This window comes from Manihot esculenta, chromosome 13 (genome assembly GCF_001659605.2).
Source record: "Manihot esculenta cultivar AM560-2 chromosome 13, M.esculenta_v8, whole genome shotgun sequence".
NCBI lineage: Eukaryota > Viridiplantae > Streptophyta > Magnoliopsida > Malpighiales > Euphorbiaceae > Manihot > Manihot esculenta.
In genome coordinates, this window is record NC_035173.2 from 14,293,245 (window position 1) to 14,307,923 (window position 14,679).

General features: G+C 30.9%; 2 protein-coding genes across 2 annotated transcripts; one reads left to right on the forward strand and one right to left on the reverse strand.

Moving 5' to 3' along the window:
• Positions 1 to 2,344: 2,344 nt before the first annotated feature.
• On the reverse strand, positions 2,345 to 3,289 carry LOC110630476 (RING-H2 finger protein ATL78). Its single transcript, XM_021777990.2, has one exon. The coding sequence runs from the start codon at positions 3,238 to 3,240 to the stop codon at positions 2,563 to 2,565; it is 678 nt and encodes a 225-aa protein (XP_021633682.1). The 5' UTR covers positions 3,241 to 3,289; the 3' UTR covers positions 2,345 to 2,562.
• Positions 3,290 to 11,734: 8,445 nt separating this feature from the next.
• LOC110629217 lies at positions 11,735 to 14,399 on the forward strand. Its single transcript, XM_021776131.1, has 3 exons — positions 11,735 to 11,847; positions 12,050 to 12,490; positions 14,108 to 14,399. Exons 1-3 carry the CDS (start codon positions 11,735 to 11,737, stop codon positions 14,397 to 14,399), a joined length of 846 nt encoding a protein of 281 aa, XP_021631823.1.
• Positions 14,400 to 14,679: the final 280 nt, after the last annotated feature.

Sequence of the window (14,679 nt, forward strand, 5' to 3'; positions counted from 1 at the left end):
ATGTTTTATTATATTTATTAAAAAATATTTAATTTTATTATAACGGCATATTTTAATTTATTGATTTAAATTTTATATATATAAATAAAATAACAACGTTGCAGACTAATGGCCTGCCGCTTTTGGCTGCGGTTTGTTTTATATATATATATATTTTTTTAATAAAGAAAAAAGGAGGTGCCTATGTGATAGGTGCTTTTTTTTTTTTTTGGGTCCTGTTATTCAGACATTATGTGTGGAGTTTGACCTATTTGGCGAATAGCTGGCAAATAGTTTTGGGTAATTCTAAAAATCCAAAAAGCTCAAAATTTGCATATACATGGAGGAAACAAATATAGAGAATGGGTACAATAAAGCTCAATAATAACTTTATGTAAAATCGTATTTACATTACAGTCAATTCAAATATAATTTTTTATTTCAAATAATAGATCGAGGAAGGAGAAAAATACAGGTATATAAAAGCAAATAAGTATGTAAAAAGAGTGCAATAGAGCTGTAACTTCATGCACAGACGTAATTGGTTTGTATATGACGTGTAATAAAATGTGGATTTCAAGTCCATAAAATGAAAACTTAATAATTAAAAGAAGCAAACTAAGCTATCAAACTAGAATGTTGGGACTTCCAACCACATAAACTCAAATATCCAAATATTAAAGTTCTTACTATGCATTATAAAAAATTAAATTTTTAGTGAAAATACAAGTCACCACTAAATGCATGAAATTTGACATAAAACGACTAGTTTTAAATTTTACGTCAAACTTGAATTGAATTTAATTTTTACTGCCATAATTTTAAACTTTATAGCAAACTTGAATTGGGTCTAATTTTTACTGTCGATATCCGATGAACATCTACAATAATTTTTTAAAAATAGAATTTTAAGACGTACAACTTTTAAAAGTGTAACGAGAGTTACAGATCTATAAAAATTTTATAATTTAGAAGATTAATTTTGTATTTTAATTTTTTTAAAATATTTTTATAATTGTTCATATGAGAGGTTTTTTTACTTATACCTCTTTTATTTATTAAAAATTCACTTTTTAATTTTTAAAAAATTTTAATAAAATTTTTTGATTTATAACTTATATTTTTTTATATAACCATAATTAAATGATATTAATTAAACTGTTAGATGAAATTTAATCGATGTTTTATCATTCGTGGATGTTTTATCATTCGTGTTTCCTCGTGCTCAGTCCTTTCATAAGACTGGAAGAAGTCAAAGCAAATTAACTTTTCCACAATACTCTACTTTATAAGAAAATCAACTTAATTTAGGAAGAAGCGGAAAGGTGAAATGTAATACTAGAAATGAGCAGGTGTAGGATCGTAGGACTCTTCTGTCAATATTCACCATTTACTTGTGTCATTTTCTAGTCTTGATGTAGACAACCTTAAAATTTAGAGCCACTGAAATATGCAGTTTAAACTTACATAACTGCTCTCCCATTACTTTCACATCAATTAATATTAAAATTAGCAATTAAAATTTTATAAAAATATTAATTTTACTATTATATATTAATAATATAAATAATTATTATTATTAATACATAAAAAATATAATAATAAGCGTTAATAAAAAATTATTATTTAATATTTTCAATAACTATTTTTTATCGGAATTTTATAACAACAATATGCTTGCATATTTTGATACCATAAATTTATAGCAATAAATTTTAAAAGAATTATTATTTAGTCCCTATATTATTAAAAAATTTATTAATTAATTTTTTAGTTTTTAAAAATACATTAAAATATTTTTGATATTTTAAAAAATTTATTAATTGATCATTATGTTATTTTTAGCCATTCAATATTATAAAACAAATTTGAAATACTCTTAAAAGTAATTGATTAGTAGACTTTTTATAAAATTAAGAAATTAATTAATTAATTTTTTTTAAATTACAAAATTAAATAATAAAATAATTTCATGAATGTTTTAATGTATTTTTAAAAGTGAGATTAATTAATAGATTTTTTTAATAAGATAAAGGAATAAATAGTAAATTTTTTTCCTAAATCTTATGATTTTTGTGAAACAAAAACTTTTTGCTTATAATTTGAACATTTTTTCATACAGTGTTTGCTAACCAGTGGTCCAAATTCTGCAACTATAGCATATGATCACAAACATTCACAAATCAAATTTTGGGCCTAAGCTAGTGTGTTTAGTCAGCGCCCTCAATGAGACTTTCCTACGAGTATTATGGTACAAAACCATCCTTTTGATATGAAAATAGATAGTGGATTCATCCTCAGCTTCCATTGCTGGCTTTATGCTTCATTCATTGGATGATTTGTTGGTTTTATATTATTTAGCAAAATATTATTTTATAGAAATTTTGAAGTAATTTACAATTTCAGTGGACATTGAGGAAGGAAAGAAATTGGAACCAGTTAAGATTTTAAACTGTGTAAAAATTTACATCTACAATACAATTCTTGAGAACGGTGGTTGTTAACCTAGAATAACAAAGGCCTTTTACTGCCATCTTTCAAGTTGTAGGCTCAACTACAATTGAAGAAAAAAAATGTCTATTCTCAGCTGACACCTCTGTAAGTGCGTACCAAATCTTCCGGTTCTAGTGGCGCTATGTTCACAATGGTTTCTTGTACTGGCCGTGTAGGTTCTGATGACGTGGCCTGGTTGCACCCAACAATCTTTTGGCACGTTTCTATCAGACAGTTCCTGCATGTAGGGCAGGACGAGTGTGAGCTGAGCCATTTGTCAATACACCGGACGTGGAATCCATGGTTGCACTTGGGCAGAAGACGAACACGTTCACCAGGTGTGAACTCTGAAAGACATATTACACACTCTGTGTCCAGTCCAGGCAGCTTCAAGTCAGGTGAATAGTTTACTGTAGGAAAAGTCTTTAATGCTTTTCTATTCACTCCTTTATTGGCTAATCGAGTTGAGGAATCGCCAGAAGTCTGTGAAGCTGCTAAATTAGAGCACCTTAATGCACACCTAATGATGGAATTCAATCCAAGTGAGCAAACCAGGGCGCATAAGAGAACTGAGAGGACCATAACAACATTTGCATCGAAGGTGTTGTCCCCAGTGTAAGTTTCTGATGAATCTTGGCTGGTTACAGGAGCTGGAGGTGCTGCTGCAGTTGATGATTGGTGTAGAGGGTTTTGCAGCAGCAATCTTCTTGAGTAAAAGTCCCCTAGAAAATCTTGAAACAGTTGAGTGGTTGAAGTAGAAGTTGACATGCTTGGCTAGTTTACAGAAACTTGGAATTTAAGATGTGAGCTCATTGGAAGTGATTAACTACGAAGACTATATATAGGAAAGGTAAAGGGTTGAATTTGCTGCTGGTGCTTTGATATAATATTCGCAATTATTACATTGAGAAAGCTGCGTTTAAGAATAATTTTGGGGTCTTAGCTCAAAACAAGGGTATAACCATATGGATTCTCCACTGAAAATTGTGTAGATTAATGGATTTTCTAATCAAAGTTGGTCCATCCCACTTTCTGCTGCTGAGATAGTGCCATGTGGAATTTTTTTATTTGGTAAATTTATATCTTGAAATGCTGTTAGGGACCAGTAGCTCAGGAAGGACTCATGAAGCTTCCTAATCTAAAGTTGACAAAGAAAATATGTATTATAAGTTAATCCAGTTGGGAATTTTTATGCTTGTCTATTGATAAAGTCCCTTTTTTTATATATGAATTTTGTATTATGTACCCAAAATTGATATTGTTAAGTAAACACAATTGTGCTGATAGATATTAACACATTAATCATATCTTTTTCCCTTGAATAATTTTAGACAATCATAAAAAAAAAATAGACAAAAATTATGAGACGGAGAGAGTAATATTTGAGTTATGTGTAATTGTCTTATACTATATAAACTTTAATTTGTTATTTATAAAATCTTGGTACCTTTAATTAAACATTAACAGTTAATTAATAAAAAGTTAGATACACCGATATATAATCCCCTAAAGATCTGTTGTTTGGTTGGTGTGTGACCTTTTCCCATGGATGTAGTTTGATTGCAATCTAACCAAGTGTGTAATAAATTAGCTTCCATTTGTGGCTCCAAATTAAAGCAACATTCTTAATCAGATCTTCTGCAAAATCAGAGGCAATATAAAAAATTATATCAACTTGGTAGTTGATGGAAGCTTTGGAAAAGGTTTATCCATATCTTTATTTTTTTGTTATTACAAGATGGCCAGGGCAACTACTGGGTGATGCTTTGCTTTTTCTTTTAGCTTATATTGTTAATAGGAGGAGAGAGAGAGAGAGAGCAAGAAGTACCACTACTGGGATCCATATCTTGTTGGGGTTGGATTTCACAAAGTTGACACCTTTTGTGGGTCCATAGAGAGAAATGGATCAACTTTGATCTTCTTGGAGCAATTTCTTATGATCTTATAGCCTTATTATTGCTTTCATGAAGATGGGATTTGAAGAGTGAGTGTGTTGTGCTATTAGATACCAATTGTATCAATTAATTGATAAGCTTTCCAATTTGTGTTAGATTAATTATTTTACATGTTAGAAAGTGATTACCGGATACACATAGTACATCATTTAGAGTAATCATTCGATCAGTTTAATTTTTAAATAAATTGAAATTTTAATATTTATAAAAATTAAACTGAATAAATTTTAAATAAAAATTAATTTGAATCGCATTGACATGGTTCGGTTAGATTCATTTTTTTTTTACACTCTATTTTTAATATTTTAAAATTTAATTAAAATATTTTAATTTTTATTATAATATGATCTTCTTATATTATAAAAAATAACATAATATTGCTAATCAGTAAGTTTTATTATATTTTATCAATTTTTTCTGAACAAAATAGAATTGAATCGAAATAACTAAATTTTTTAAAAATAAAAATTAAAAATAATAAAAAAAATTAAATCAAATTTTCAAATTGATTTGATTCAATTAATTTTTTAGATTTAAACTAATACACCCCTAATATACATACACTCAATTAATAAAGAAATACTCAACATTCCAAAATCATGATTATTCTCACAATTAATCATATTCGTCGGGTGCACATACATGAATTACACGTAGGAAATTTCTCAAATTTAAGAATTTGCAATTTCTGGCATATGTACTTTGCATGTGTAAGTTCAATATATAAATTTTCTCTAACTCACAAAATTAATAGATTGAAATTGAATATTTTTAACAATTTTTAAAAATCTTACTCTAAAAATTCCGACATTTTCAAAATATAAATTTAAAATTTTTAAATCTCGAAAAACCTTCAATTATCTTTAAAAAATCTCGTCTTAAATAGATTGTTAGGGTATTTGAAACTCATGAAATCAATGAAAGAAAGTAAGGAAACCAGTTGTTCTCCACTCACCATCATCACTGAAAACCACTGCCCATACCACACCTCAGTTATCCACTGCATAAACATTTCTTAATTTTTAATTCGGCTGAGATTGAAGAAGACACGTAATGGAGGACTAGAAATCTCTAGGCATTCATTCGTCCAGCTTCAGCAATCCTCTCAACTTTTTGCTGTTGCCATAGATCTCACCAACACCCCATCTACATAAAACTGACCCTTGCATCAACATTGAGATGGGTATAAGTGTAAATATTAGCTCCGATTCTAAAATTGTTTCTTTCAAACTGTTTAAATTAAATTTCAGCTGTGAATTATACTCGCTTTAACATGATATCAAAATCTCTCGTCCAATATTGAATCTTTTATAAATATATATCGCACCTTTAAAATTTTAAAATTTTAAACGTAAAAGATATATTAAATCTCATATCGATTATAGAAATGAATAATCAGTTCTGTTATATGGGTTATAGACACTTGCTAGTAGAATAAATAGATTAAATTCGCTAAAAGTATAATCTATAATTCTTTTTTTATTTAATTATCTTACTGACTTAAATGTTAGAATAATTAAATATTAAAAATTAAAATCGGAGTACTCTTTTAGCTTATAACTATAAATTAGACTAAATATAAAGAAAAAAAATTAATTTACTTTGATAAAATAAAAATTAGAGAGTTAATTGTTATTAAAATTTAAAAAATAAAATTAATTGTAAGTTTCAATATATATAAATAAATTATTTAAAAAAAAAAAGAGGCCAGAAATTGCAGAAACCGCCCCCATTAAATTTATTAGACAAGTGAGATAAAGATATTGATAAGAAATAATGGGCAAAGACGCGGCTTGAAAAGATGCTCGTCACTAGAAAGTTCGAAGTTTTGAGGATAAAAGCCCTTTTGATATATTATTATTATTATTTTATTTAGAGGTAGAGTGCGTGGTGTCAAGGTTTAGAACATTGAAGACTAAATTATAAGTTTTCAAAGACTATATGAAGAATTCATAATAATAACTACCAAGTAATACTGTCAAAATGGGATGTTCGGTTAAGTCTATTTGTGCGAATTCAATTCTAAAATGACCAAGTTAAAAAGTTTATTTTAAAATTAAAAATTTAATATTTAAACTCACACTTATATAAATTTTATATTATACTAACTATAATCAATAAATAAAGAAAGAAGCTTTAATCAACAAATAAATTTTAATTTTATATTCGTTTTTTCCTCCGTCAATCTAGTGAGAAACTATACTTACTTAATATGCATCACATATTGATAAAAATTAATATAAAAAAGTAATAAAAATCATAATTTTAATAATTTTCACAATTTAAAACAGTAAAATAGAAAAAAAATTAACTTAACATGTAAATAAACTAAAATATAAATAAAAACTATTAAAATCGTCTAAATAATAAAATAAATTTATTACAAATAATATAAAATAAGAAAAAATAGATTAATATTATGTTCCTCAACGAGGAAATTGATTCATTTTCTTTATCTATCCTTTTGTTGTCATTCACATATTGACTTTCGTTTATAAAAAAAATAAGATTGATGAATAAAATTAATATATAAAATGATATTATTTCAGTATTTTTAAAATAGACACAGTTAGTTCATGGATCTATACAGTTCAATCCGCGCGGACTTACTCTTAAAATAGGTAGGATGAAAAAACATGTTTTGAGAATGGATCTCAAACCTCTTATTTATATAAAAAAAAAAAAGCAATTTTGAATTGTTCACAGACTCAAACCTGTTTTGATGGTGACCGCCAATAGACAACCGTAATAGCCAGCAAGTAGACACTTTTATTTATAAACATTGTAGAAATCAATAATTAATTGTATCTATTATATTTCATGAATAGAGAAGTAGCTTTTTTATGATTATTTATATTTAGTTGTGCCTCAATTTCATGGCTATTGTGAGGTATAAATATATGCTATTGATGAATTTTTTTTTATTAGTATGGATAACTTTGTGCTAATAAAATTATCTATTTTCACATATTTTCGAATAACCGATATGGTTTACTTTACTTGAAGATAAATAAATGAGTGCTTGAAATCTGGTCCTTGAGACTTAGAGCCTTAAGGACAATTTGATTCAAATTTGAAGCTTGTGAAAACAATGTCCAATAACTACATTCTCCTTCAAAGGAAACTTGATTTTAGCTCCTTCTGTTTTATATATATAAGCAAACGATATTTGTTGAATGAGATATCAAACAATTATGTTTCCTTATAGTAGAGCGCTCCAACTCACATAATAATAAATTTTATAATGTAATAGAATATAATAATGAATTTTATAAATATTACATTAAAATATTAAACCATTTCATATAGATCATGTACAAAAAGGGATTACCATTTCTATTAGGGCCAAGCACAATACTAAACCATGAAATATTCCTCTACATTACATTACATCATACCATTTTACATTACATGTCCACTACTAATCTATTACACTTAACATAACCTTCAATCTTGACGACTTTCCGATCTATCCTGAACCTGCAAACCTGGGGGGTTAGGGGAAAGGGGTGAGCTATTAAAGCCCAGTGAGCAGAACAGTAAAAACAGTTTGATAATCACATGCTTTCATGAAATGCATCACAGCACAAACAATTCACATCACGGATGGACTTGTCAACAGTAACCCTCTACGTAATCCAATTGTGCCAGGGGTATAGTGCAGGTCACACCTGGTCTTTCTCTTATATATAACATATCATAATATATTCAATCGTGCCGGAGGCGTAGTGCAGGCCACACCCGGACTTTCTCTTACATAGTGCCAGGGGCGTAGTGCAGGCAACACCCGGACTTTCTCTTACATAGTGCCAGGGGCGTAGTGTAGGCCACACCTGGACTTCCACATCATAACATAGCATATCATATCGAGTGCTAGTGGATCATCCAAAATCCATCCACATCAACAATCATATTATGCAATGCATCATATTCGTGAATTCTAATGCAAAACAACCTAATACATATCATAGCATTCGTGATGCATGGATCATGCTAAAAAGATTTCATTGGTTTGAAAATAAAAGAAGTTATGTTCTACTCACCTCTGGCTAACGCTGGACTGACTCTGAAACAGCTAACACTGCTGGCCTCCTCGGTTCCTCGGGTCTGATCCTACACAGGTGGACTCAAATGAGGGACCAAACAAACTCTAACATGACTCTAAACATCTCCCCAAAAACCCCTTAAAACACCATAAACATGCATGGAAAAACAGGCAAAGGAAGGCTGGGCAGGAGACTTTCAGCGACAGGTTCGGCTGCCAAAGGTCCCTCCAGAGCCGAAAGTCAAGCACTTTCGGGGGCAGAGTTGGGCGGCCGAAAGTCCTTCCAGAGCCGAAAGTCACAACCTTCAGAGGCAGGTTCGGCAGCCGAAACTCTCCTCCAGAGCCGAAAGTTCAACTTTTGGGGGCGAGTTTAGGCGGCCAAAACTGCCTCCACAGGCAGGTTCGGCGGCCAAACTTGGGTTTTCCTAAAGGGCAGAACCCAATTTCGCCTCACACATCCAGCCATCCCAAACTTCCCAACATGCATCCAACTATTCTAAAACATGCATAAACACATATTCAAGCATATAGGAGCATAAAACTAGCCTAAACCCCAACAAACATCACATTAAGCATACATTTATCAGCATACTCACATAAACCCTAACATTTTACATCTACTCTAAATATGCATCAAAACACCCTTAAAACCCCTCAAAACTTACTTAAAACATAAAAGAAGGTGAGGATCTACGCTTATCTCTTAAAGATCGAGAGGAGAGGTGATCCAAACTTGGAGATTGGGAAAAAATGAGCTCCGGGGGTCTCCAAGTTTCAAAACTTGATTTTGGCTTAAAAATCTTCAAAAACAAGATAAAAACTCATAAAAACTTGAAGAGATTGAAGGAAAACATAAAATCAACCAAAGGGGGGGCGAAATCTCACCTATACCCGAAAATAGAGAGAAAACTCGCCCATTTTTTGGACAAGGGGCCCTTTATAGGTGGCTGGCTAGACCACCTTCGGGGGCCAAAGATCCGCAAGTGCCCAATGTTCGGCGACCGAACCTGGCATTTTCCCCCCTTGGTCTTTTCTTTCAAAACTCAATTTCTTTCTTCATTAAAACCATAAAAACATATAAAACATTTTAGAAAACCTTTATTTTACCCTTCTAGAAAGCTCCGACATCTGAGAAATTCCGGATTCCAAAGGAGATTCCGCCGGAAGGTAGGAATTCCGATGCCGGGGTCTAGCCGGGTATTACAATCTCACTGCAAGCCTCTACGGTCTCCCAAGTCCGATCCTACACAGACGGATTTAAATGAGGGACCAAATATAATTTTTACAATACTTATAATAACCCCCAAGAAACTCCCAAGAAACCCCTAAGAACACACAAGAACATACGTAGGAAAAAAGGCTGGGCAGGGGACTTTCAGCGGCAGATTCGGTGGCCGAAGGCCCCTTACAGATCCGAAGGTCAAAACCTTTGGGGATAGGTTTGGCGGCCAAATGGCTGCCTCTACAAGCAGGTTTGACAACCGAACCTGGATTCTCCAGCAAGGCAAAACCCCGATTCTGCTCTAAACATGTAGCCACCAAAACGCTTGCAAACACACATGCTATAGCCTAAAGACTACCATACACATTTAACACGCATAAGGGACCTCCAAAAACTATTCTAATATCAACATGCATCAACAAAATCCCAAGAGACAATGATCCATCATCAAAACTAGCTTAAACCTTTCAGGTTAAAAATAACTAACTTGCATGCATCAACAATCCCCTTAAACACCTATAAAGCTTACTGAAACTTTTAAAAAACAGAAGAAAAGCAAGGATCAAACTTATCTCTTGAAGAACACGAAGGTAACAGCAAGCAAGGGGAGGATTTAGGAGATGGAGAGATGGGCTTCGAGGGTTCCAAGAGCTATGATTTTGAAACACAACTCAATCTTCAAAACAACAGTAGAAACTCATGAATTCTTTGGAGGATTTGAAGAAATTTCAGCAAAAATGTCAAGGATGGTGCATAGACTCACCTCTGCCTGAAAATGGAGAAAGAATTCTCACATCTTCGAGCTGAAGGCCTTTTATAGGTGGCTGGAGAAACCATCTTCGGCGGCCGAACCTTAAGATTCCTCTAAAACTCTCTTTCTTTTTTTTTTTTAAATACGATTCCAAAAACTTTAAATTCATTTTATGAAAATCCTATTTTACCCTTCTAAAGATTCTAGCTTTGAGATTCCAGATTCTGACGGAGATTCCGTCGAAAAGTTAAAAATTTCAAAGTCGTAGTTTAGCCGAGTATTACAATAGCTTTTTCATTCGATTTCCAAAAAATACTTATAACTTTAACTATTTCTTAAGCATTATCAAGTACACTTATCTAGGATATAAACTTTTACAAAGAGTATTTAAGGAAGAAAATCGTATTTTTAAAAATTTGATCATCCATTGGATTTGAACTAATGTTTATAATAGATACAAGGATTGTGATTTTAGACATTTGCAAGTTTATACTTGAAGAATTATGATGTAAACAACATCATTGGCGTCGTCTGTGGAAAAAGATACAAAAATCTATGTATCTCCCTCATACATTTTATTATTTATTATTATCAAACAACTAGAACTTGGAGATTTTGTGATGGAAAATTTTTGTTGCTGAAAGGCTTTTTCTATCGCTGAAATCTTCTGCGATAGATTTGCAACATAAAGTTTCCATCGTTGAAAGATTTTCTCCAATGCAAAAGCTTATGCGATTGATTTGCGATGGATTTACTACCGTTTTTTATACTCTCTTCGCTGAATCCTTGCAACTGAAATTTGCCCCTATTGTTGGATATTTAAAAATTTATTTAAAAAGAACCATAAATATTTAATTAATTCAAAATATTTTGAAATAGGTTACAGATTTTAAGTTGGTTAAAAAAGATTTTTTTTCACTTTAAATTATCTTAATCTTTATCCTAACTGAACCATATTTTTAGCTGATATTTTGGATTTGAATAACGTTAACTTTAGCACTATAAATAGCAGTGCATTTACGTTATTCATGATCACACAAAAAACAAATATATACTTCTCTTTCTCTCTACTGTTTCTTCTCTATTTCTAGGTAATTAATAATTGTTGCTGTTCTTGCTCCTGGGTTACTTGTAATTCAGAAGGCTTGTTGAATCCTGGGGGATATGCAACCGTCAGCGAATTATCCTTAAGGACAGTGATTATTATCACGCCTCAAGCAAATATTCTACTCATCTTTCATTTAATTTCTATATCTTTTTTCTACTACTTTTCAACAATCTTAAGAATAATGGCTGAAATTACTTCTCCTAACAATACTTCCATTACTGGACTTGTTGATCCTTCTGCCACTGGTATTCCAAGTGGTGTTTCTGCTGCTATGATGCAACCTACCATGACAATGTCCATACCATGACAATGTCCAAGCCATTCCCAGATGTCTCCAAAATTGAACAGTTCAATAGTGACAATTTAAACGTTAGCAGGAATGTGTATTTTCAGTTCTTGATATGCATGGAGTTGCTTTTGGTCTCACCGATGCGAAACCTGCAGAAACTTTCAACAAACAATGGGAATTATAGGTTCGTGCTAATAAGGTATATAGGTACACTATTATCTTTGATGTTTATTGCTCTTATAAAGAAGCAAAACAAATATGGGAGTCCATAATTGCCAAATATACTGCTGAGGATATCGGCAAACGGAAATTTATTATTGGAAAATTTTACAAATGGGAGATGGTGAATGATAAAGATATAAAGGCACAAATCAATGAATACCACAAATTGATTGAGGACCTGAAATCAGAAAATATACCACTTCAAGAGGAGCTTGTTGCTGGTTTGCTAATTGAAAAATTACCGACTTCATGGAGCGACTACAGGCAGCAACTCAAGCATAAACATAAGCAGTTGTCCCTTTCTGAGCTTATCACTCATATCATCATAGAAGATACAAACAAGAAAGAGATCAAGAAAACTAAAGGAAAAAAGATCGCTGCCAACGCCAACTTAATCCAAGACAAGCCACACTACCGAAACAAAAGGTATGAAAAGAAATATGATTATAAACCAAAAATTAATAATTCTACTTTTAATAAAAAAAAAAAGATAGTTGTTTTGTGTGTGGCAAGTTAGGCCATCATGCACCTCAATGCAAGAAAAGAATGGGGAGAAATGACAATTCTGCTAAACCAAAGGCAAATTTGGTGGAAGCAGATGACATAATTACTACGGTCATTTTTCTCAAGCCAATCTTATGGCTAATGTGAATGAATGGGTCATAGACTCAGGTGCTACGAAGCACATTTGTGCAAATAAAAGTGCTTTTTCATCCTACACTTAAGCTAGTGTAGGAGAAGATTTTGTGTTTCTTGGTGACTCAAGGACTACACAAGTTCTTGGAAAAGGCAAAGTGCTTCTTTGTCTCACATCTGGCAAATTTTTGAAACTGAATGAGGTGCTACATGTCCCTGAAATTTGAACTAATCTGATTTATGTTGCTCTGCTGGGTAACAATGGAGTGAAAGTTGCATTTAAATCTGACCAAATAGTTATAACTAAAAATAATATGTTTGTAGATAAGAGATATTATAATAATAGACTGTTTGTATTGAATGTTTTCAAGATTGTTAATGATGAAAATATTGGTTTTTCTACTTACTTGATTGAATGAGGTGCTACATGTCCCTGAAATTTGAACTAATCTGATTTCTGTTGCTCTGCTGGGTAACAATGGAGTGAAAGTTGCATTTAAATCTGACCAAGTAGTTATAACTAAAAATAATGTGTTTGTAGATAAGAGATATTATAATAATAGACTGTTTGTATTGAATGTTTTCAAGATTGTTAATGATGAAAATATTGGTTTTTCTACTTACTTGATTGATTCTTTTAAATTATGGCATGATAGAATGGGTCATGTAAATTTACCTTATATTAAGAAGATGCATGCAATTTGACTTATATCTAATATTAATTATTCATACTTAGATAAATGTGAAGTATGTGCTGAATCAAAACAAACAAAAAAAACTTGTCTTCTGCTTTTAGAAAAACTGAATTATTAAATTTAATTCATACTAACTTAGGAGATTTAAAACAAATTATGACTAAAGGTGGAAAAAGATATTATGTAACTTTTATTGATGATTTTTCTAGATATACTAAAGTATATTTATTAAGAAATAAAGATGAAGCCTTTGACATGTTTCTTGCATATAAAAATGAAGTAGAAAATCAATTAAATAGAAAAATTAAAAGAATTAGATCAGATAGAGGAGGTGAATATGTCTTACTTAATGATTATTGTGAAAAATATAGCATAATTCACGAAATTACCCCACCATATTCATCTGAATCAAATTGGGTAGCAAAAAAAAAAATAGAACTTTAAGGGAAATGATGAATTATTTACTTGTTAGTTCTAATGCACCAGATAATCTATGGGGTGAAGCCATTTTATCTGCATGTAACTTACAAAATAGAATTCCTTATAAAAAAAACTGGTATTACACCTTAAAAATTATGGAAGGGTTATCCTCCTAATTTAACATATTTAAAAGTGTGGGAGTGTTTAGTCAAAGTTATGCTTCGTAAACCAAAGAAAAGAAAATTGGTATAAAAACTTCTGATTGTTTATTTATTGGTTATGCTAATTGTAGTGCTGCATATAGATTTCTTGTGCTCAAAAGTGATATTTTGGATTGTAACACTATTATTGAAACTAAAAATGTTGAGTTTTTTGAAAATATTTTTCTTCTAAGAAATAAAGTTGTTTCTAATGCATCTGTTAGTGAAAATATAAATGAAAGTGAAGTTGATTTTTTAACTTTTTCAGACGCAGTTTCTTCTTCTAATGCATTATTTTGGAAAGAAGCTATTAAAGTTGAAATTGATTCTATTTTACAAAATAATACTTGGAACTTGTTGATCTACCACATGGAGCAAAACTAATTGGTTGCAAATGGATTTTCAAAAAGAAATTAAATCTTGATGGTTCAATTAATAAATACAAAGTTAGACTTGTTGTAAAAAGTTTTACTCAAAAACAAAACATTGATTATTTTGATACTTATGCTCCTGTTACTAGAATTTAATTGTTCGGCTTCTATTTACAAATTTTATATCCATCAGATGGATGTAAAAACTGCATTTTTAAGTAGTAATTTGAAAAAAGAGATTTACATGGTATAACCAGAAGGTTGTGTTGTTTTAGGTCAAGAAAATAAAGTTT

What these genes read in the sequence shown, in the direction of transcription:
- LOC110630476 (XM_021777990.2), bottom strand. Translation starts at nt 3,240, where the DNA reads ATGTCAACTTCTACTTCAACCACTCAACTGTTTCAAGATTTTCTAGGG.
- LOC110629217 (XM_021776131.1), top strand. Translation starts at nt 11,735, where the DNA reads ATGGCTGAAATTACTTCTCCTAACAATACTTCCATTACTGGACTTGTT. An exon ending in ATGCAACCTACCATGACAAT is followed by an intron (nt 11,848 to 12,049) that starts GTCCATACCATG and finishes TAAGGTATATAG; the next exon opens with GTACACTATTATCTTTGATG. An exon ending in CCACACTACCGAAACAAAAG is followed by an intron (nt 12,491 to 14,107) that starts GTATGAAAAGAA and finishes TGCTAATTGTAG; the next exon opens with TGCTGCATATAGATTTCTTG.